General features: G+C 45.9%; 1 protein-coding gene across 13 annotated transcripts in view; it reads left to right on the forward strand.

Annotated features, from left to right (window-relative positions):
- Positions 1-25467, forward strand: part of MAP7D2 (MAP7 domain containing 2) — a 492516-nt gene that overhangs the window by 218959 nt on the left and 248090 nt on the right. For all 13 annotated transcript variants that reach the window (XM_069637087.1, XM_069637084.1, XM_069637085.1 and 10 more), the window contains exon 3: positions 12208-12371. In XM_069637087.1, coding sequence (XP_069493188.1) covers positions 12208-12371 — 164 coding nt within the window. The remainder of the gene's footprint in view (positions 1-12207; positions 12372-25467) is intronic.

Genomic DNA, 25467 nt, shown 5'->3' on the forward strand with positions numbered 1-25467 from the left:
GTATTTAATAGAAAAACAGAAAAGACAATACAGTGCTTAATTTGTGAGTTGTTTTGGGGCTAAGCACAGGGACTTAATTTAGAGCCCCTACACTTTGCCACATTTTGATTAGGCTGTGGTGTATTTTTAACCATCAGTTCTAGTGACACAACAGTGTTCATGAGCCACGTGTCTCTGCATACCTGGCAGTCGGTTACCCATGAGCCTGATGAGTCACTCCCATGCTACTGTGCCAGGTATTCATTTTCATGAATAGCAATGAGCCGGAATGGATGAAGCTGCCGTCAGCCTGCATGGCGTCATGCTACTACTCTAACAAGTGGCAGTACTGGCGCAGCAGGCTGGTTTGCTAAAGCATGTTGTGTGGTGCAGAGGCGTCGCTAGGGAAGGGCTGGGGGGAGGCTCCAGGGTCTTTTGGTTGTAGCCCCGGAAAGAACCTCCGGGGCTACAACCAAAAGGCTAGCTAGCCCAGAGTCCCGACATTAGCGTAGCCCTGGATCTTTTCCAGACCTACCAACACCCCTGGGTGCAGGTAGCAGCCGTGCTATCAGGGACAACTAACCATTCAGCGTGCACAGAGGCGTTGCTAGGGGGTGGCTCAGAGGGCTATAGCCCCTGATGTTTTGGTTGTAGCCCCAGATAGAATCTCAGGAGCTACAACCAAAAGGCTAGCTAGCCCCCAGTCCTGACAGTTCCGACATCAGCGTAGCCCCAGATCATTTCCAGACCTAGCAACACCCCTGCGCGTGCATATATGTCAGTGATATCGCTGTCCTGTGCTTTCCTCAAGTATACGGTTAGCAACTTTCGGATTGCATTAATGTTGGGCACTTTTTATTTTAAAACAATTCTCACATCTGTATCAACTATGACACACTTAACTTAATTTGTAAATCTTAATTCCACACAATAAGTGCAAACCGGTGCTGGTCTTAGCCTTCTGTCACCCAACTTAAAATAAATCTTACTTTGTTACACTGACATGTTAATGTTTAAGGTTTTCTGTAGCAAAACACAATATCAATGACCTGTTGGTGAAACCTTTCTTTTTTCCCCTCAAATGCCATCCGTGTGAATAACAGCACAGACAAGAGGATGACACAAGTGTGTCTTCCAAGGCTAGGCACCATCAACTTTATTTTACCATCATGGGGGGCGTGGCCAGCTAGCCATGCTATAGGACGTGTCTTACGGAGCTGCTCCTATGGATCCGTGATCGATCCGTTGAAACAAATGCTTCAGATAACTTACGGTGCCCAGGAATGGAGGCGAGGGCATCCGAGCGTATGCCCCGCAATACTTTGACACTATAAGCTGGGAGGAAGCTTAATTGCTGCAAAAAGTAACATCATTCGGCCGCGGCCGCTCCAGAAGACGGTGGCACAAGATGGCGGCGGACAAAGGACTCAAGCCTAATGACCCGAGTGGTGGCCGGTGAGGACTCGAGGCAGGGATCGTGCAAAGCGCTGCCGGCTGCGAGTGAAGACACGCTCGCATTGCAGAGCCTGCAGCCTTGAAGAATATTAACACATTGCACACAGCCATCGCGGAGCGGAGGGGCTGTGAGCGGCGGCAGCGGGCATCCACTGGAAACGAAGTTTCCCAGGTGGCTACAATTGTAGCAGCGGGGGATCCGTCCAGGGCTCCGTGAGGCTTTGGAGTGCCTGGCGAGGATCGCTGGAAGCGACTCTGCTGCAGGCGAGCAGCGGCCGACAACAAGGATACCGAATACAAGAGGTACTTAATTTTTGCTGAAATTGACGTGATTGCACCGCTCCCAGCCAAGACACAGCCGGGCTGGACCAGAAGCAGAGGTAACTTTGTTGCACCCCTCCATGCACAGCTTAGGAGGGGAGGCGTTGCCCACATGAACAGAGGGCAGATAATATGTGCAGAAAGTGAGTTGGACATGCATAATAAGATGATTACTCGCATGTAAAGGAAATAACAAACGCCCTCGGTGTACAGAGACTTGAAACTTTAACTGGCATACAGCTTCCACAAAATGATAGCTAGGTGCTGTGTCCCTGTGGGAAGGTGAGACACCTTGGCACCTGGAGTGTGCCGGACGCCTGCCCTGCACTGTGAGGGGGCCTGGGCACCATATCACTACAGAGGGCAGGGAGAGTGCCTATAACCTGTATGAGGGGGTGGATAGAACACCCAGGCACTGCCACGAAAAGAGGTTAAAACATAAGGGCAGTGCTCCAAGAGCAGAAGCTGGGGGACACGAAGAGTGGAACTGCGCTGAGAGGCAGATGAGTTAATTGGCATGTGGGAGGACATAACCCACTCGAGGTGATCTCTCAGCGCGCAGGACTCCAGGAGTGCACCCTAAACACATATCCGGAACCAGGAGTAATCAGCAGACAACACAGTGAAATAGAGTGACTGGCTTGCTGTGCCAAGTGTGAAGCGATAAGGGACACTTGCCCTTGGCCAACAGGATGACTGGGAGAGTGATCAAGGGCAAGAGCAAACAAACTACGATGGAGGCGTTCACCAAGACGCAGCAGTCCCAGCCACATCGGCGCTGGTGGGCGCAAGTGGGCCTGCGAGTAGCCAAACAAGCTGAAAACCATCAAATCTTGGCGGCTATAACAGAACTAAAGGACTCCTGGGGGATAGCAATGGCGGACTTAAGGACCTCCTTGGAGGCTAAGATCGACACGGTGGGGATAGATGTCAACTTGCTACGACAAGATGTCAGGGCGCTGGCAGATAGAACAAGTAGCCTGGAAAGTGCTGTTAAAACCAACACGACCACCAGCACAGACAACGCAAAGGAGGTCCACATACTAAAACAGCAAGTGGCCAACCTGGAGAACCGGGCGGAGGAGGCGGAAGGGAGAGCGAGAAGGAACAACATTCGAGTGGTCGGTCTGCCAGAAGAAGGCCAAGACCCCACAGACTATGTGGAGAACATGATCCTGCAGGAGATAGGAGCTGACAAACTCTCGCAGGAATTCACGGTTGAGCGTGCACACAGAGCCCTCACAAGAAAACCGAAGCCCGGAGCCCCCCCCCCCCCCCCCCCGCGCAATAATTGCCAAGATTCTGAATTATAAAGACTGTGATAAGATCTTGGAGTACTTCAGGAAAGGGGGAACGATAGACAGAGCCTCGGCTACCATCACAGCTTACCTGGATTATACAATGCTGGTCCAGAGGCAGAGGTATAGCTATGTGGCGGTGAAAAGACGGCTGCATGCCGCCGGTATGAAATATATGCTCCTGTATCCTGCGAGATTGGAAGTGCTACATAAGAGTCAAATGTTTTTCTTTGACACCCCGGGGGGGTTGAAGTTGGGGAAGGGAAGGGTGGCGGGAGAGAGGGAGGAGGGGGGTTTGGGGTGTTTGTAGTTAGAGGGAGTTCAAGTTGGGGTATGAGCCTACATTTAAGTTCAAACATGAGTCTGCATGGAAGAGCCAGAGGGTTGTATCTGTATTGCGTGGGTGGGAGGGATCGGCTGGAGGTAAGGGAGGAAAGTATTAACGAGCCATGGGAGATCTTAAGATAATAACGTGGAATGTCAGGGACTTAACAGCTATTTGAAGAGGAATAAGGTCATGCTGTATCTGAAAAGACAAAAGATAGATATTGCACTGCTGCAGGAGACGCATCTGACGTGGGAGAAGATGGAGCTGGTTGGGAAAAAATGGAAAGGGATTGTGGTGGGTTCTTCATACTCTGCCTATGCTAGAGGAGTGCTTGTCTGGGTGGCGCCGCACATCCCGTTCCAGCTAATGCAGGAAGTGGTTAAGACGGATGGGAGGATGGTTATATTGAGGGGGCTGGTGGAGAATAAAGAGGTATGCATTGTAAATACGTATGCCCCCAATCAAAACACGGCGGCATACTTCAGAACTCTGTGCACCAACCTTAGTATGTGTGGGTAGCGCAGTGATTTGGGGCGGGGATTTTAATTGTGTGATGAACCCCAAAGTAGACAGATCTGATGGCAGGATTGATAGGCCCACCCCAGCGGCTAAAGTATTGCAGACGCTGCTAGATTTTGGTTTGGCAGATGTGTGGAGAACAAAACATCCTAAAGGGAAGCAATATTCGCACTACTCAGCCCCGCGGCACCTGCACACTAGACTTGATTATGTCTTTGCCACGCCAGATGTAATGACAGAGATTATTCAAATAGAATATACGCCGAGGGTCCTCTCGGATCACTCTTCCCTGGTCCTCGGGTGGCAATACTGCCCCCAGAGGGCGCGGATTCCGAAATGGCATCTCGGAGCAGAGGCGCACAAAGATCCAGTCTTTAGAGAGGATATAAGAGATGAGATTACTAACTATTTGGAGGTGAATACTGGTAGCGTTGACTCGGCGGGTACGCTGTGGGAAGCCTTTAAGGTAGTGATGCGGGGGGTTGCCATAGCTAAGTAAAAGGGCCTGCAAGGCGGGGTCCTGGCTGACCTGCAAAGAGCAGAAGATGAGCTAGAAAGAGCATTAAAAAGTGGAAGTGTGGACACAGAGCTAATCCTTAAACTACAACAGCAATGTGCAGAACACTGTGAAAGGCTCTGCAACCTTAACTATAAAAAGTATATAGAGAGACAGCATGCGGGAGGGGTTAAAACGGGACGGCTCTTAGCGTGGCTATACAAGAGTGAACCGCTAGGCCCCCGATTAGAACGATAACCAGAGAAGACGGGGAGGTAGCGGACACCCAAGAAGGAGTTAACAAGGAGTTTGCAGATTATTACAGGGTGCTATACGGGGACAAGGAGGCAGGCAGCCAAGAAGAGATAACCGAAACACTAGAAGATATAGGACTGACCAAGATAAGTGAAGAGGAAAGAGAGGAGCTTGATGCACCAATTACCTTGGATGAGTTAGAAGAAGTGGTGAGACAGTTGCCCACCAGTAAGACCCCAGGAGCAGATGGGTTCCCTATTGAATTTTATAAAATATATGGAGGAAGTGCTCTTCCCCCCCCCCCCCCATGCTAGAAATGCTTAATGAAGCGTTTGAGGTGGGACGGTTGCCGGAGTCGCTCCGAGAAGCGATTATAATACTGCTACCCAAACCCAACAAACCAGGGCATAGCTGTGGCTCCTATAGACCTTTGTCGATGCTGAACCAGGACAGCAAGATATTGACAGCTGTCCTGGCGAACAGACTGCGAAGAGTAATCAGCAAATTAATACATCCAGACCAAACGGGCTATATCCCGAATAGAAATGTAACTCGCAACCACAGGCGACTCCACCGGGTCGTCGAATGGGGTGGTATGAATGAAGGCGAAATGGCATTTGTGTCTTTAGACGCAGTAAAAGCTTTTGACTCGGTTAAGTGGCCATGGCTGTTGGCGGCCCTGGGAGGGTACGGAGTGGGGCCCGGTTACATCAGGTGGTCGAAGATGCTGTACAGTGAGCCGCTAGCCAGAGTCCGAACAGGATCAGTGATATCTGAGAGATGGCAACTTAGTAGAGGCACCAGGCAGGGGTGCCTCTGGTCCCCGAAGCTTTACATTCTAGCCCTGGAGTCCCTGGCAATATACCTCCGGCAACAATATGATACGATGGGTATTGATATAGGGGGGGAACGACACCTAATATCCTTATATGCGGACAATCTGTTATTATATTTGAAATACCCGGAAGAAAATCTCCAATATATCCTGGAAGTGATGGAGAGGTATGCGGGGCTGTCCGGCATAGCAGTGAATCCTCAAAAATCTAGCATATTCCCGCTAGGTAGCTATAAGGGAACCCCTGTGGAAATGTTACCGGTGCTACAATACCATGGGTGGTTAGTTCTTTCCGTTACCTTGGAATAGACGTGTACCACACGGCAGAAGAGGAACATAGGCACAACACCGAGAGAGCCTTTGAGAAAATCGGGAAATGCATGAAGTTTTGGGTGAAGTTGCCCGTAGCAATGATGGGACGAGGGGCAATGCTTAAGATGGTGGTCCTACCTAGGCTCCTACATTATTTTAGTAATATTCCACATATGATACCCAAGAAGTTTTTTGGTAAACTGAACAGTATATGTAGGGACTTCCTGTGGCATGGTACCCGGAACAGAGTGGTGCTATGGAAGCTGCAGAACTTCTATGAAAAGGGGGGCATCAAACTGCCTAATTTTGAGGTTTATTATGTAGCGAGTCAACTACAATATGTGGCCAAGTGGCTTTCCGATGAAGCGACCCCTGAACTTAGGTTGTTTGGGCAGGATTGTATCCCGTTTTACTTGAGGGAAATTATCTGGTTGCCTGAGTCAGAAATGAAGGAGCGCTCTGGGATGATGATGCTTGGCTGGAAAATGTGGCGTCGAGCATGCCGGATGATGGGGGACCCATTCCCATGCTCCCCGCAGGTACAGCTGGCTGCTTTGGCAGGGGGAGATGAGCAGCTGAGGGTGATTATCAGGACCTACTGGGAATCGGTGGGGCTGGTAACGTTTAGGGGACATTTGGCAAGTGGGGATCATTAGGGATTTTGAAGAACTTTGGGAAGAGGCGTGATTACATACGGGCCAATATGTTACGTATCATAGGATGGTGCAGAAAATTCGGAAAACGTGGCCTGAGACAGTATTGGCGGAGGAACCAGATGCTATTATGGGGGCAATATGACATATCGGAAGGGGGGCATGAGATCTCTAGGTTGTATGAGATGGTGATGGCTAAGGTTGGGAAGGAATTGACACAATTAAGACTGGATTGGGAAGCGGAGGGAGGAGCCCCGATAGAGGATGGGATGTGGGAACGTGCCCTGTGATACCACAAGGTGTCAAGAAATGCTAGACTAAAACAAATACAGCTGTATATAATGCATAGAGCATACATGACTCCTCTGAGGATATCGAAGTTCGGAAACGCTGGGCGACAGGCGTGTCCCAAATGCGACAAGGAAAACACTGCTATGACGCATGTTCTGGTCATGCCCAGTAACTGAGCGTTTCTGGGGTGAAGTGCCACAAAAACTAGCAGAGAAGGGGGTCACGCTTGTTATAGACACGGCCTGGGCCTGCTTGCTGGGAGGGTTCCCCAGATCACGGAAACTTAAACATGTTGGGAAACTAAAAGATTTGGCATATGTGCTCGCAAAACAGAGGATTGCCATGGGATGGAAGACGTGTCACAAGCCTAGGGTGGAGGTATGTTGGAAGGAGTTGCAGAAATGGGCGGAGGCTGAAACGATTGTATGGCAAGAGGCGAGCAGCATGAGGTGGGAGGAAGAAGTGGGTACCCTGATGGCATGGAAATCATTAATAGCAGAACTGTTTGGAGCAATATCAGATCCAACAGAATCCGAGGGAAGTGAGACCCTGCCACATGTAGCAGATACGCAATGCGAAGAACAAATAGGCTCATAAATGGGGGTGGGATTGGGGGAGCAGTGACCAGACTAAATGGTGATTATTGGAACTGTTGTAAATTGCACTGCATATTTGGTTTGTATTCTTGTTTGGTTTGAATAAAATTAATAAAATCTTTTTTAAAAAAAATACTTTATTTTACCATCATTTGGAATTTAGTTTGTTCAGGCGATCACTAGCCATGTTGGGAAGGCTAAAAATAGACAATTGTTAATGTTAAAATGTTTCTGTCTTTGCTGTATTACATGCCATTTCACAGGTTGTGTGTGAATGGATAGCCCATGTCACGTTATCAAATCTACGTGATTACTACGCAACATGAAATTGCGATATCCGAAAATATAGATTTCCAAAATCATGCTGCGCGATGATCACTTTCCCGAAACCCTGCATCTCCCCTCCCCCCACTTACCTTTTTGACGGCACATATGGAAGTGTGCCACTGACTCTTCCCTTTCCCTGTGGCGTCAGTTCCCTCCCACTAGCGTGGGTCGGAGCTGGCACCTCAGAGTCCCTTTTTCTGGGTTTTTTTCTCGGTTCTTTATTGTCCGGCGTTTCCAATGCCATGGAAGCAGGGGACACCCCACAAATCCCTGAAGCCCATAATGCCTAACAAGGAGCGGGGGACACACCTGCACCCCATGTTCGGCATTATGGGCTTCAGCAGGTTTTTTCCATGCTTAATGCGCAGTGAAAGCGCATTCTGCATTTTTTTTCCTGCCTTTATTTCGTCCAATACCCATGTTATCACAGGCGATTTCCTTCACGTGGAAGGTTATTTCTCCTAGTTTGGTGGTCTTTTGTCTAGCTGGGCCACCTGCAAGGATTCCTCATCTATTGGTCTTTATCTGTAAGGTGATGGGCTTGGCAAACTGGTCTAGTCTACAATCCTGGTGTGGAAAGTACAATGGGCAAATGGCAGGACCCAATTAGATTGTCCAGTCCACCTCCCGCATACAGTTTCACTACACCTTTGTCTCCTATGTGTTGGCATCTGATGAAAGACACACAGGTGGCGGATTGTTTCAAACCATACTGCAGCCATGTTATCCCAAAAGACAATTCTACCACTTATTTGGATTTATTCTGTTCCCCCGGTGCAGGTCCCATACTCTCCCGCTGTTCGTCCCACATGGCCATTGCTGGGAACTTAATCCAACTGGAAGACATTTCTGGGGAACAGGATGCTGGGGCACTGAAGTGCTTTAAAAGCCAGTGCCTGATCTGGTTTCCATTGACCATTTTAATGCAAACTTAGAACTGTGGAGAAAGTTTCTTGTGACGGTATTAAATGCTATTTTGGTGCGCAGAGAGATTACCATATGAATGGCGGTCGGTTATTTTGGAAATGGGAAGCAGAAAGCGAACTTGAAATAACGACTTTATGATGCATTTTTTTTTAGAGATTGAAGGACGTCTTAGTTCCACGCTTCAGGCACCTCTGGTATCACCGCGTTCCTGTGTTGAGGAACGGAAGTTTGCCATGCACACAGTGTGCATTGCAAGTTAAATGTGGCTTTTGTGCAAAAGATTTAACAAGTGGATTGGTGGCCGAGGGAAGGTTGGGGGGAAGCCTTTCAGCTATTGTGCTTGGCTGTAGATCTTGCAGCCTTTTTCGGACCGGTTTTTATTTTCACAAATGTCGGCATCCATTTAAATTTGCGAATCCTCTGGTCTGTCGGCATTTTAAAATCCCCATGTAACAAGCTGCCATGGACCAGCAAAATGTTCACAAACGTCCGGTTGATGTACCAATACATGTTCATGACTTCTGGAAGTCGCTGACCTGCTTCACCACTTGACAAATTCCAGTGTTTTTGTTTTTATAATTGGGTTCACCACATTGGTACGTGTAGGTAAATTACCTTTTTGATTTAGCAGTTTGTGCGTTTTTGTGGTATGTGGAAACAAACTCTTTGAGATGTTCCCTTGTTCGGCATTGTTTGTGTTGGGAAGAGTGTGAAGTTCTGCTAGGAGGTGGGTCAGTCTGCCTTGGACTAATGGAATATGTTGTTCAGTGGCAATCCAGATTAGTTTGTCGTCATTGATGTAGCAGCGGTTAATGTGTGATGTGACTGGTGATGATGTAACTGTTTTTGTGATCATTGTAAAAAAAAAAAAAAAATGTAGATTTTCCAAGTTATGATTTGTGGATTTTGTCCTCTTGACTATCTGGGAGACCCTTGTTGTTCCTGGAGTCCTTTTGGTCGTTATTAATGTCGGTGGAACTCCATGGCCTGGAATGCTTTTGGTTGGTTATTTACAAATAGATGTACCGAATTAATGTACATTCCTGTACATGGAGAATCTGGGATGACGTTAGCAGGATCACCTCCATACATCATATAATAGGCTTGGCAGCATTTATTCAGGCATTATAGTTGTCCAACAGATTTGCGCATGTTATCAACCAACATAATGCAATTAAGCTGGAATAATTTTGCTTGCAGGCACACATAGTACAACTTACAAAGGAACGCCTATTGATCAAATGAAGTTCAAAATCGCGGACTCCGTTTTCACTAAGGAGAAATTGTAAGGTTACACTGATTCCATATGTAAATACATCCTACACAAAGTATGCATTCATTGAACTGTAATTTGAACATATTACTCACTACAAACTAGTAAAACCGGTCCCAAATAGGGCTTGGAGATGTTATGGGCTGGTAAATATCCCACGCGAGAACCTGAAAGCTGGTCATTCTTGCATAAAGTAAGGGATGCAATGGCAGTAGAATGGCCCTCGTGCTGTGTATTTTATACCCAACGCCATGTGCCAGGTTCTCTAGGCGTCCATCTGTGGGGGAGCAGCAAGCAAGACGTTGGCATCTCTTTTCTCATATAGGGCAACAACCTTTCTAGCTTGCAGTGGGGTTCCATGTGTTAATATCGCAGCAAAAATATTACGATACAAAAATATTGCCATATTTTTGTGGCACTATTGAGCCATGGACCCTGCGGGGGGCAGCCCCTCAATCCCCGCCCCCACAAATGACCCCCGCCCCCAAAAAATATCGCCTATGGCGAAACAACCATGTGTAAGGCGATATTTTTGGTGGGGATAATATGTAGGGATACCTTGCAGGTGTAATCTGTGGTGTATACCCGACTGTGGCCATCTTGGTGAGTGACAAGGTTTATGCTGCTGGCTGCTAACGGCTTAAGTGGATAGATGCAATCACTGGAGTGTTTAGCGACTGGATGGATTAGCTAGGAGCCTAGATTAATAGCTTGTACATTTTTTCTGTTGCTACTGTGTCTACAAATTAGGTGATTTTGATAAACCTTACATAGAAAGCTATTTTGAGATGAATGAGGAGCTTCCTTGGCGCTTTTCTATTTCGCCCTACGTTTAATCGCAAGAAGTCAAAGCTCAAGAGTTTCTGGTGGAAAAGAAACTTTCAAACCTTTCCATTTTCCAGATTGTTCCAGACTCCTCCACCAATCGGATTAATACATTTTTTTTATTATTTTGTTTTTTTATTGGGTGCCTGCAAGCTGCCTTGTGAGTACCATTACTAGAGATCTTATTAGGATCTCACAATAAGGCAATCTACAAACTTCATGTACTTGGTTCTGTCTTGCACACACTTATTGAGTCTTTGTCTTCTATGCATTAGTAAATGGTGTGACTGGCAATAGGGCTTGACTGTGTATATAAAGTGCCACGGGATCAAACCGGGACCCATGGAAAATCTTGGCGTCTATCGGGGGGCATCTCCTGTAAACTGCTGAGAGGTGATGGACCCACTCTGGGGATTTTCTATTTACCATAGGCAGCAGTGCACCGGAGCAGCAGGCCTTGCTTATGCAGTAATGTTTCTGGGGCAGTGACCCACATTACGTGGGCTGTGAGGCCAAAGGGCCGAACAGTTGAGCCCTGCATTAGTATGCTAGTCCCTCAGGTTTTTGTATGGTTGTCTTTGGTTTCTGTGGGTTCCCCATGCTGGAAGGATTGCCACTGATGTGCGGAAACCCAATGGAGGGTGGGGTGAATATCTAGAATTCTAGGACGCTATAGCAACCCTGAAGCAACGTACCATGAGAAAAATACGGAATGCTCGTTTTTCGACTGTGAAGGAGCTTTAGATTTATTTTTTAAATTTGTGTTTATCCAAGGAAACGAAATTCACCAAGTAGCTGTAGAAGCATGCTCAAGGAATTGTACTGGCCAGCACCCTGTCCAGTCCCAGGAGATGCTGCCGTCGCCCTGATGCAAACACAAGCCGTGAAATAGTTTGCACAGGATGCCACATTTGAAACCTTCGGAAGGAATAAGAGCTTCAACTGGACTGGCTGCGTTTGCTTCACTTCAGACGAAGTTGTTGTAATTCATTGTATTATGCTTGTACATTAAAATGTTCCTAATAAAATCCTATTGTTAGTGATCCTCTTTGGAACACCAATTCAATGTCCCGGTTAGTTAACTTGGGTCACCCTATGCAATACGTGGCCTCGTTGAATGATTTCACTTTATGCCTTTTGGGCACTGGTTAACGGTGTATACCTGTAGATGGCATAATCTAAACCCATAGTTTAATTTTGTACTGTGTTTTGTCTGTAGTGTTTGAATGGGTGCTCCTTCCAGAATAATCATGCATGTATCAGGGGTACTCTCGCAGCTGCTCATGATCACCTTCCAGATGCTTCCAAGTGACTGAACGTCAACACTAGCGCCTGGCTAGCAATTTTTGTACTTGCCTTGGGTTGATATTCTTATAGGAAAAGTAAAATGGAACTTTGTACTCCACCTAATTAAGCACAGGCAGATAAATCAGTTTGTGATACAAATTTTAATTTAGTACTGTCCAGGAAGTCTGAATGTAACTTACATCATGTTAACTTCCTTTTTTTTTTTTTAGCTGTTAGGGAGCAGCAAATTCTTGAGAGAGAAAGAAGAGCAAAGCTGCAGTATGACAAGCAGGTTGAGGAGCGCTGGAAGAAACTGGAGGAGCAACGGCAGAGGGAAGACCTGAAGAGAGCGGCTGTGGAAGAGAAGAGGAAGCAGAAGATTAAGGAGGAAGAGGTTGGTGTTCCTGACCCTGCAGATGCAGGCTGGGGAGTAATATGTTGAACTTGTATGTGTCCTTTACCAACCATCCAAATATCTAAGAAATAACAATTTTGGTTATGGTACATGGGGCACAATCCTATGCAACTGCCTTTAGTAAGCCACCCCTGGCAGCGCTTTATTAGCCTTTGTTGAGCACCACAGTTCAGAGCAGGTAGGGCTGGTAGCAGCCTGCCAGCTGAGTTGCGTAGGCCAGAATGCTTATAGCTTGTAATGCGGTAGACATTCCATAGACGTGCTAGGCATCCGGTCTTTCAGCACCACAATCTCTCTACAAATAATCATCTCACCTTGTTCTGTAGTTCTCCATCAGTCTCATTGGTCCTTAGTGCAACTATCTGTGAACCTCTTACATGCTTAATTCTCTGTGGCTTGGCAAATTAGTTTCTCAGACCTTTCTCTGCTTGCTGAACACATTACTGTAATCCAATCAATGTATGCTCTTTGGAAATGTTTAACCTATATATCATCACTACCTCGATGCGTTACTGATGTGGTCTTAACATTTTCTCTGGAGCCCGTTCTCCCACGGCACTGACTAGACCAAGTCCTCATCCATGGGATCCCCACCAGCCCTCCTACAGTCCTGTCTGTTTTCCGACCACGCCATAATTCTCGTCACATCACAACATCTCCTTTTCCTTTGAAGGCACACTTTTGCTCAAAGATCCTCCTGCCACCTTTAAACATTGGCCTACTATGGACTTCAAACATCCTCTCCTGGGCCATAATTGGACCTCCACAATGCTTTCACCTCAAACATCACTTAAGTTCTAGATTCTGGACCCCACCCAAATTGGGCAATTGAGACTTCCCATCAAAAACTGTTCAAACTACGATCTATTACCCTTTCAAAAGAATTTCAATATGAAAGGGAAATATTTAAGTGGTTTACGCCTTGCGCTAGTACGAGTAAGGAAAGGGTTGTTTTTCTGCAAGCTATCACAAAAGCAGATGCCTGTACCCTTGGTATCATTCTAGAAATGCTTCAGTCCTACATTTCTGATATATTGTACTAATACATAATAATCTATATTGTGCATGTTTTCAAATAATACAATCCAAAGTAAATTTGAATATATGCTAGCCGACTAAGGGCCAGAGGCAAAGGGCAGCTTCCTTCCTGGACAGCTTCCATCCATGTTTGGCCTGTTTGCTCATGGAGGCCTGTCATAGCACCCTACTGCAACAACTAAACTAAGGTGCTATGGGCGCTGAGCAGTCATTACTGTGCTCAACTAAAACCCTGCCACTTCATTACTACCTTCCAATCGGAACATTGTGTAGATTACCTGTTGCACTCCTTAGATAGTTTGATAGATGTATTTTGGAGGGCAGATGTTGTGTTGAACTTGAGGAATTTTGGGGAGTGCAGTGGTCCGCACTTACATTTATTTCGGTGACAGGAAACGTGTTGCACTTCCATGTATTCTGGGGGCAGGAAATATATTGCACTTCCATGTATTTTGGGGGCAGTAAAGGTGTTGCACTTGATTTATTTGAGGGTAGGAAATGTATTCGGGGCAACTGGTCTATCATACTTCAAAGATGCATTATGATAACTTGTTCATGATGCTTAGACCTTTTTATGGCAACCTGGCTAGTGTGCCTAGAAGGACACTCAGACAACCTGATTGAACAGTGGCATAAATAACCAGGCTCTATCTAAGACTAAGTGCCTATAAATGTACCACTTCATTGGACATCTGCCACATGCATGGCTACCCACATGCATGTATCGAAATGCAACGACGACCTATGACACATTCGGTCTATCTGGGCACATAATGCTCTCGCCTCCTTACACCAGACGAAGCCTCAACACCTCTGCTATCAGAATACAGTGACGACCTATGACCCATTTGGTCCAACAGGACTTGCGCACTCTACTGACCTCCCTCCGCACCCGTCCACATTTTTGAGCTCTTCGATGGGCTTGCCGGGCTCCACTAAGCAACCCAATTCCTGAACTTGGCCAAATGCACACATGCATGCTAAGCCTTTTCTGAGAATGTTTCCATAATCTGGACTGCTTGCCCACCACAAGTGCATTGAGACCATTTTAATGGTAAAAGGCAACATATACATTACTGCTACTACTAACTGGGGATGAAAAAGTAAAATCTCAAAACAAAGAATATTGTTATGTTGCTTTTTGATATACAGTCCATATTAATGCACTCAGGCCTAAATGGGATTTGTTCAATTTCTAGCTTCATCAGGAACTTTTCTAAATGTTCTAACGTAAAAGATCAATTTTACCGGTGTAATCCAGAATGAGCAATTTATCGTATGTTTACCAGAAATTCATAGCACTTGAGATGAAAATTCGGTTTAAAAAAAATATTTAATTACAAAAAGCTTTGTATCCACAAAGGTTCCATTTTAAAAAGGAAAGGGAGGGAAACGAAAAATGCAAATGTGGAGTATATCTCCCGTACACACAACGCGCTTAACACAATGTGCTACAATTTATTAAAGACATCATTTCTCTTGAAACTGTTTGACTCGCATCAGTCATCAAAGGTATTGTTATACTCTGATGTAATTTAAGGGATTACACTGAAGTGTATTAGATTCTCACCTGCATTAGATGTAAGTCCTTCCATACCTGATATTGTGGATTGTTTGCTCTCAATATGGTGTATTAGGTCTGTTATTTTTTACTTGCAGAGGGCCTTTCATTGGGTGTGATACCTAATATTATTTGAGAAGTTAAACAAATATTTAGACTAGTTATTTGTCTGTTTCTAACTAATGCGCCTGAAATTGGAAGTAGTCAAAATGTAAATGCTGGAAACGTTATTGGTCTCTTAGTTATTCCAAAAGTGTACTTTTAGAGTTTAAACTTCAAACATATTTTCTGAATCTATCATTATCTGCTTGCTGGTTATCTGGAATATAAAGGGTATTCTAATGGATCCCTTGTATACAAGTGCCAAAACGGATCTATATTCAATGGAATGGTTTCTGATACTTCCATTGCATTTAGATCTTTAAAGTCTTGATGGTGTCTTATGTTTGGGATAGATTTCATAATCTACTCCTTGGTGTTACCGAAGAATGTTTTTGACATATAACTGAGTAAAATGGCCTTTTTGGTTACGAAAAATAGCAAAAACGTGGATGGCCTTTTGATTTTGTGCCAAACTTTAAAGACCACCTCAAAAGTGCCTGCACATCCTACTACGCCGTTATTTCGTTACCTAAAGCATTATTCTAGCAAGATTGTAGATTCCCCCCCCCCCCTCGGCTTCCTAGAGATCTCTGACAAAATAGTTCATATTAAATGCTCCATGAATATTGTTCCTGAGCTGCCCAATACTTCTGCATGGCCCATCTCTTCCATCATCTATAAAAGTTGCAGAACATATTATGGTCTAATCTACATTAGAATACTTTTAACCATCATGCGATCTCTCCCATATGATCTTACCATGCCTCCTTACTTTGTTCTCAGTTTCATTGCCCCCCATCTGTCCTTTTTTTTGCTTGCTGAAGTGAGTTATTTAGCATGTCTGGCCCTCAAAGTCACCAATAAAACTCAAAGAAGGGTTCTGTCTCTTTCCACCCAACTAGTCCATCTCCACTAGTTGAGGGCTCTCCTGCCCTCCAGCTACCCGATTTGCTTGACAATGTCAACAAATAAAAAAATATTCTTCAGTCCTTCAGACTTATCTAAAGGCACCACTCGAAAGCCATGTTAATCTGTAATTGGAACAGTCATCTGTAATTGGAACAGTCCATGCTAACCTATTTGCCAGCCTGCTCACTACATTCAGCAAACACAGAGCTGGCATAATCTCTGCCCCACTTTAACATTGTCTAGTTACCCCGCTTAAGTGCTCCCACAGAGCTAAGAAATGACTGTGCAGTAATTAGCGGTCTTCCCTGGATTGCAATGATCCAGGAAAAAGTTTAATCTCAACTCAAACACCACATCGAAAGCCATAACATTTGTTATCAATTTCAATCTTGCTTCCATCCATTTCAACCCTTGTGAATGTCTGAGCAGATCTGCTCAAAATGGATGAAGATTGCCTATTAAGCTCCTTTTGTTAGTCATCTTCGACATGGTGGTTAGTGACACCCAAGTATGTGGACGTTATTTAAGACCAAGTATTGCATGTTTTTCCTCTTTTCTCGCAGTATGCACGTGACTCCTATCGATGTGATCTTGCCTCAGAGTTGTCATGTGTAATGTTCTGTAAGGCCCTCCTCTTTCTCTGCTCAATTTCAACATCTACATGAAACCCTTGAACTTGCTCATAATGTCCTTTTTCACTCGAATGCTGATGTGTAGATTTGCCCCCTCCATCTCGGTGGACGGCGTCTGGTTCACTGCAGTGTCCTAAGGATTTGGATGCTATTCAAGCTTAGATGCATAACTTCCTCAAACTCTGTTTCAAAGACGCAGAACCTGGGATCCAAAACCCCATCCCTATGTCTTCTCCCCTGCTGATATTATCCAAATCTAAAAAAGTAAAACCTTGGATTAATCTGGTACCCCAGCATGACTGATGCCCAGCTCGATTTGGTGGTCAAAATGGCATTCTTTAATCCACAATCCTTCATTTTTTCCCCTCCTGGAAAATATTCCTCCAGTGGTTGGTGCTCTAATTTGCTCAGGTTTGGGACTGCTGCAACAAGCTTTACACCAGCTTGTCTGACGACCAAATTCTGAAACTACAGAAAGTACAAAATGCAGCCATTTGTTAACTTTTCAGCATTTAAAAACAATTCTATTTATTTTCCCTTTACAGCAACCTAGGTTGACTCCCAGTTTGCCCCAGTTTCGACGTTAGAATGAAACATATATAAAAATAAATTGATGGCTACTGTCCACACTGACCTCTGATATCGTGAGGCTTACTTTCGTTCACAGTTCCACCATCAAACTGCCAAGTCGTGGTGGGCAACAGACTAAATTCAGTGTCCCACTGATGCTGGGTACCTCTCATGCTGCTTGATCTGGCGTAAAACCTGTTTCTGAACCTGTTCCTGAAATCTACCAGTTGTTTTGCTTTCCTTTTTTAAGCTTCTGCCGTTCCTAGAGCTCTTTTATTGAGAAGCTCTTGGCATTGCCTGACCTGTGAAAGCAATGCATTTTGTAGTGTGCTCTGTGCAAATTGGTTTGGATCTATTAGACCTAAAACATTTGACCTAAAACATTTAAACAAATTTATTAGACTTTTTTTTAAGGTCTGAAATGCAGAGCGAGACCCCCTCAACTATTTTATTTATATATATATATATTTGGTAGGTGTTTGTGGGAGAGCTTTCTCCTCCCCAGCACCTCAGTGAAAAAGCTTTGTCAAAGGGACGTTATGGTTCCAAGTAAAACCGAAAAACCCTTGAAATTCGCCAGTTATGGTAAGCTAAGCAACCATAACTCGCGCCAACGCCGTGCACTGCTAAGACTCACACCCAGGACATCAAAGAAGACATCACAAATGTCATTGATTCCCATTGTCCATGAGCAGGGGTGGGAGGAAACACGAAGGAGACACGGGGCATGAGCGGGGTGTGGGGGGAACACGAGGGAGACATGGGGCATGAGCGGGGGGGTACAGGAGGGAAACACGGGAATGAGCGTGGGGGGGTGGGGGTACAGGAGGGAGACATGGGACATGACCGGAGGGTGGGGGGGCACCAGGAGACATGGGGCATGAGCGGGGGTTGGGGCGTACATGAGGGAAACACGGGGCATGAGCGGGGGGGGTGGCGGGGAAGGAGAGAGACATGGGGCATGAGCGGGGGATGGGGGGGAAGTGGAGAGAGACACGGGGCATGACTGGGGGGGTGGGGGAAGGGGAGGGAGACACGGGGTATGAGCGGGGGAAGGGGGAGAGACATGGGGCGTGGGGGGGAAAGAGAGAGACACGGGGCATGAGCGGGGGGTGGAGGGGAAGGAGAGAGACACGGGGCATTAGCGGGGGGTGGGGAGGAAACATGGGAGACACGGGCCATGAGCAGGGGGGAAACATGGGAGACATGGGCCATGAGCGGGGGGAACGGGAAAGAGAAACAGAGCATGAGCGGGGGGGTGGGAGGAACACAGAGAATCAACGAGGGGGGGACATGGGAGACACGGGCCATGAGTGGGGTGTGGGGGGGAACAAGAGAGATTCGAGGGCCTGTGCCTCACCGCATTTTCGTGGCCGATGCAGAGCCGACGCAGCCCACATCTACACTGTGCAGGCAGCAGATCCCGCTCCGATAAACAAAGATGGCGGGCGTCTGAAAATAGACGCACTGCACGCTTCACGGCAGCCAATAGAAAAGCACGTCAGATGTCCGCAGACATCACGCAAGCTGCTTGCCCAATCACCGTCCTGTCCGCGGAGCGAACAGGGAAGTGTGTCCGCGAAGCGAACACAGATATCACGAATTTTTTCTGACCTACTTTTTGGTCATTTAAAAAAAACTACTGGACGGATTTTCACCAAATTTGCACAAGCACACTTTCGGGACCAAGCCGTTGCTCCTGGTCTGAATTTGGTGAAAATCCTTCCAGCGGTTTGGGCTGTAGGCGCAAGCAACATTTTTTCCTATTCAGTCTATGGGGAAAACAAAAAGTTTTGGGACCCCCCTCTATAACTTTGCTCCCCCTGGACGAATCCTCACCAAACTTTGTAAAATAATTCAGAGTGGGCCATATACTGTTTTTGCAACGTTTGGTGAGGATTCGTCCAGGGGGAGCGAAGTTATAAGCCGCCCAAAGTGTTCTTCCTATGGAAACACCAACTTAACCATAACTACATGGCTACTACCGTGGCCATGTAATTACACTCTCTCTCGCTCTCTTCCCCCCCTCATCCCCCCAAAAAGGTCAATAAAATTCGATCAAATGTTTTAGGTCAATTATGCTAATACCTACAAATTAATAAACTTCAAAGTTGATGGTCATTTTCAGTAACCTCGGATTGAAATTAGCATCTTGACTCGTCCTACACCTTGATGAAGTTGTCAATCTCTCATCCTGTTCAACCGTCTGGAACAGCTCCAGGGTCCATTGGCTTAGTATTCTGACAACTGTTCCCTTCATAAATTCTCTCTTCATACTTTAGACTGTAAAGTGCCATACTACATTGCGACTGCTTCACCGTCCGATCCCATTTCCTTGAACATGCTGCCATCCTTTTCTCTGTCCATCCGCCAGTCAGTACCACAGCGGCAGTCATGGCAAATGCACACCACATTCATACAGCTCCACAGTAAACTGTGGCCATCACTATTGCTTTACAATGACTAATATAGAAGCACCCAATCACAACATGTGGTGTTCCAACGGAGTGGCGTTTAGTTTACTCCAGCTTTCTCTGGTTAGTCGGGAAATGTCTTTGGTTTGGAACTACCGAATTAAGTTTCCAGTGCATAGAAGGTGATCAGTTGACTGAATTACTCCCCGTGGTTCCCACAGGATACACTTGAGTGGGGGAAATGAGGCATCAAACTAAAGAAAGCAGTAGGTCAACATCAAACAAATACTTCGAGCTTTGAATAGTAAGACAGTAAAATGGCATCCGACATCAGTGGCATTGATGGAATTGCTGACCAGCCTGTGATGGACTCCTGACCTATGTAGAGCAGGTAGTGCATAACCGAGGAGTGATCAATGAACTGGGATACTGGATCTGTCTAGGGAAGAACTTGCACCCAATTAGTAATTGGGTATTGGTGCAGAGGACATTATAAGCATTACTAGGTTTAAACTATGCAGAAAATTGCGGGACTGCCTCTGGCCCTGGTAATTTGGGTGCTAGTATACACTGATTAGCCCATTCTTTATCACTTTGATGGCTCTTGCTAACACTTTGCCTGCATGTCACATGTAGCCTAGCCAAACAATTAGAGATGAGCTGCATCCTGTCTCAATTACATTTTTACAGGGGGGTCTTTTCATCATTGAGTTGCACTGGCAGGGCGACACAATACCGCCTAGAAATACATTCATGGATGTAGCTCAGTGATATGACCGAGTACCATAAGATGTGATCAATATGTGCATTACAGCACTTAAAAGCTGGAGAATTCCAGGCTAGGGCACTATGCAAGAATTCACATTTCCATACTTCTCAGTAAAACACCTGTCCTTGAGGGTTTGAAAAGTGTTGGCTACCCTGGTTGTGAATGTGATGAGTGAGTGAATACGGTGCGAGTACGAAGAGCTAGCAGATGGGCAGTGGTCCTCACATGCTGTCCCTGGGGGAAAATTGTATTCCACAGGGATGTTGAAACGCTCCCAATATGTCGTATAACGGGTAATGAGGAGGGGCTTCATCTTTTAAGGCCATTATTGATGTGTAAAGTTATCTCAGTGGATCGCTTTCACACTTGTCATAACCGAAGATTTAAATGTGAGCACTACCCAAAACCATTTCCCATAAGATGCAGCCAAAAACTGGAAGTCACCCAGTCTGTTGTGTTCTTGTCTTGCTCCATGTATAAACTAATGCATTGCTGCCATGTGTTTCTGGAGGTTTCTTTGCAGCCAATTGATTGCATTATGGTGCAATTGAAACCTCAGCTAGATCAGTCTCCCCTGAAGAGGTATTAACATGTGGGATGATATTTTTAGAGATTTCCTGTTTAGCAAGTAAGATGCTGAATCGGCTTCCTAACGCTTGGGGTGGGGCAGGCGTGGGGCTACTAAAACCTCTTTCTACACCAACATTTTAAAAATTACAGCCAGTACAAGAAAACCGCTTCGGGCTGTAAGGTGGAGTGAGTTGATTGCAAAAATGTACCTAAATATAGCAATCTTGAGCGGGGGTGGGGGGGGGTGGGAGGAACACACAGAATCAGCGAGGGGGGGGGGCTTGTGAAAGGAGTGAGGTCTGCGCAGGAGTATTTTTTGTCTTTAAATCCCTGCACTCACGTATGTGGGCAATTTACACAAGATAATACATCTGACTCTGAGAATTCTTTTCAAAGCCATTCAAAGTATGCAGAAGCATGCTTGCTATGCAGTTGACCATTGCTAAAATTGAATCATCTGTGCCATGAGACAAAATGGCTTCTCCAACTTCATCGGAGCCCTCTCACTTCAGGATCATAACTCCTTGGGATGTGCTCACTATGAGTTTTACTGAAGATGGTGAAATGTGGCTAGTCTGGTTTCTATTACCAGTTTAGGGTTTCAATAATCGTTCTGTAATGTGTACTGTTAGCTGAACTTGGCATCGGGGGAAGTTCAGCATGGCACGCGCCCGTCGTTTGCTAGGCCACGCTCGGCTCTGTTGAGTTTCACTAGTTGATTTCTTCTGAGTTGTGAGCCCTTGTTGTTCTCCACCTAAATACCTCTGTAGAAGTAACAAAATGCCTGGTTTGAATAAAACTTTCACTGGCTTAATGCAAGGTTGTAGTCTGCCCTCCCCCCTACTATTTAATGTATTTCATCTCCAGCTTCCTGGAAGCAGTCAATGTTGACACTTTCATTCCCAAACGAGTAACTTTGCATCTCCCAGATGGGACATTTGGAGATGATACAGCGATGCTGTATGCAACCCCTCTTCGTCATCAAACAATGCTTGTACAAGAAACCCCTTGAAAATAAAAATGTTGAGATAAATCAATCTATATTGAACACGTGTCTCGGTAGAAGCTCGTATGCACAGTAGTTAATAATCCAACCCTTAACACGGCCCGGGTTTTGTTTTCCACATCCCCATTCAAGTTTACAGTTTCACGTTGGTGTTTTATTTTAATTTGTTGTTCCTCTGATCCAAAGATTCTGGTGATTTATTCAGTTGGGAAAGGGGCCTTTTAGAACTTGGATGGCAGGACTGGCCGCCTCACTGGTGGATGTGATGGGTTCTCCCTGCGGGAAAATTGAAAGAGGATGGGGAAGGGGGTAGTTGGAAAAAAGCCAGAGAAGGTTGCCGTCTTGATCTGCACACTGTATGGTTATGAAAGGCCACCAGATGGCATTGGCAAGCCTCTCCTTCCTGGAAGGTACTCTTTGCCAGAAACTGCACCAATGACTGAAGGTGGCCACAACCTTAGCCTGCACTGGTCATCACACATGGCTGCGGCACTGCAGGAGAGTGGCGCTGTGACCAGATATCTGAGCAGAGCACTCCCAGGGTGCTAAGTCATGTGGATGAAGTGGACCCAGAAGCAGGAGGAGCACCCATCAAGTAACCCACCAGCACTGCCTAGGCGCAATGACAGTTATGGGTGGATATACAGGTGTCATTCTGCCAGCTTGTTACTGCCCTGGGCTCATCAGCCAGTGAGTTGTCAACTGCAGTGTATTCTATGGCCCACTTTCATGTGCGCCACAGGCGAGAACCCTTATGAGGGAAGAAGTAGTGAGCCTGCCCAGGTTTCACAGATACCATGACGTGTGAGGCCCTTTAGATAAGAAAAATGTCCTCTACTGGCATACGGTGTAGAGTATTGTACAGGGCTAAAGCATAGCCTGGATGTTACTAAAAGAATGGGTGACTGTTGGGTTGAGAAATTGATGTGACTATTGAGACAGTCAGTCAACCGTGCAGCCTGTTTACTTTCGCATGAGCTGACCGGACCCTGATGTGCACCCCAATCCAACCAGAATACCATACACTAAAATCCGGCCCAAGAGTTTAATCAGACCATCCCTGAATCATTCCTCAACCCGCAGAGAGAATCCATTTAGGAACTGCTGGGCCCCAAAGAAACTGTATATTAGTGCTCTAAAACTTGGAGGGGGTTCTGGAATGTCGACCAGGGATTCAGAGCGAGATATTTGCGTTGGGGAACCACTAGCACATTCAGAGAGACCCCTTATTCATCAGATGTTGAGGGAAAAGCCTAGTTGATTCCATACAACCCCCCTCACCAAGCACCATTGCTTGTGAAGAATCCCTTTTTTCCCGCACAGCAACCCAACATGCAGGTTTCACAACTTCGAGACCCAGCCAAGAGACATGCATTTCTGTTTTTATACATCATTTTGCAAATGGGTACTGAAAGGAAAGAGTGATTTCCATCTCTATTTATGTGTAATGTTCAATAAAAATGGAAAACGGGAAGCCTTACTTATGATTCTTTTTACCACCAGAAATCCACAGCACTCCCTTCTGGGCAGGGGGACAGCCAAGAGGCAAGGCAAGAGCCAGAGCAGCAGACAATCACCAGCTCCTGTGCTGGGAACAAAGAAATTCAAAATGGTGGCAAGCCTTTTAAAGACGTCCTTCCTTTTGGCTTGGAGTAGTAGAAATTCTAAAATGTTCCTCAGCCAATGGGAGGATGGGTATGGCTTCATAACGGAGGCTAAGTATCCAAGACTGTGTCTCTGGGCTGGGCACTGAGGAGAGGTATTTGAGAGCTAGAAAGCACTCGGGAAGGATAACCCCTTGTGTCCAGAAGAGGGGTGTGTTGCAGTGAGGGGTAAGAGACCCTTGACTCCTAGATGGTGTGTGTGCGCGCGCCGCGGTGAGGGGGGTGGAGAGCCCCTTAAGATTTGAAGGGAGATCCCTTATCAAAGGGGGAGGGGGGATTAAAAGTACTAAGTGTGGCTGCCTTTGATCTCCGGAACAAGGGGCGGGGGGGAATATGTAGGGGTGATATGTAACAGAGGAGGAGAGCTCCAAGAACCCCAGAGGAGTGGTGTGCGCCAGTGAAGGTGAGGAGAGCCGTGTCATCCCAGAAGATAGTTTGCTACAGTGAAAAGAGTGACTTTGATACCAGGACGAGGGAGGGAGGGAGGGAGGGAGGGAGGGAGGGAGTGTGGGTGGGTGGGTGGTTGAGGGGTCGGTGTTGGTAGCGTGACCCTGGAAGAGACCCAGTGAAGAGGACGTATGTCAAAGGGAGGAAGTCCTAAATCTACAGATGCCTGGTGGTCCCCAGGAGGTGGGATAAGGATTAAGGTCTATGCTGCATGCATTTCTTGTTGCTGGCCTTCATGCACAATCCTGCTGTAAAGGAAGTTTCTCCAAGAACCTTTTTTTACAGCCATCCTGAACCCATCTCTATGCAATAGTGGTCTGCTTTACTTTTGCTTTAATAGCTCTTTCAGTGTATTCTAGTGAAGGTCTTTAAGCTCATTGCTTATGCTCTCATGACTTTAACCATAGCCAATGATTTCTTTCCAGCTATCAAAATGCTAATAATTCTGAGGAAGCATATGCCACTATAAAGCAGTTAACCGTTCTGATGCAGCTAGAGCACTAAAGAATTGCCTAAAAGCAAAGAGTATAGCGGCAAATCATTATTTTTTATTGTGGTACGGTTCAAAACATTAAACTTTTCACACATATAGTGTAGAGTTATCCATTGAGTAGCATTGCATACAAAAAAATGAGAAATAAATCGGTAAATCATGATCAATCTTTGAACATGATCTACCCATGGCAAGTTAACTATTGTAACCCATGTAACTCTTAGCCCCACTTGCTTTTGTTAGCATCCAGAGCTACGAAAAGGAACTTCATGCTGGATGGAGCTCCACGGCTACCTGCAATACGTACAGAATGGGCATGGTTGGGGGGTACCTGCTGATACTTCCTGTTTTTTTTGTAATGTTACTATGGAGACGATTCACCATCTAGAATTGGTAGGTCTTGTATCGAGTTCCGGGGGTGGGGACATTTTTATAGAAACTGCTTACCGTGCAAGTGTTTTGGGCCTTTGATTTAGTCATTTGAGATTTTTGAATTTGCAAAGTAGTACTGAACATAAATTGCTGTAAATTGGGTTGAGTTGCTTTTAGGGCGCCATTGTGATTTTACAGTGATTCTTACATTTTGTAACAGTTTGCATGTTAAATTCCATGCAATTAACGTTGCAGCAGATTTCCCAGTCAGCAAGAAGGCGAATCTTTAGAAGTTTGGGGATTTGTCATTTTCAAGCACTCAAACGTTCGTAGCCTTGACCGCACGGAGAAGCCGTGTTGCACCCATCTAAACAGTCAGTAAGGATAATCGCTAGCTGTTGTTGGGTCAGTCAAAAATGCTTCTAAAGTCCATATTCCTCTATCGGACCCAGGCTTTGTAACTCTATACAAACGCATGTTTTATTTTATTCGTAGTCTGGTAGCTAGCGCACACACGGGTTGATCACT

The sequence above is a fragment of the Ambystoma mexicanum genome, chromosome 7p, assembly GCF_040938575.1.
Source record: "Ambystoma mexicanum isolate Mex_15411 chromosome 7p, UKY_AmexF1_1, whole genome shotgun sequence".
In the NCBI taxonomy this organism is placed as follows: domain Eukaryota; kingdom Metazoa; phylum Chordata; class Amphibia; order Caudata; family Ambystomatidae; genus Ambystoma; species Ambystoma mexicanum.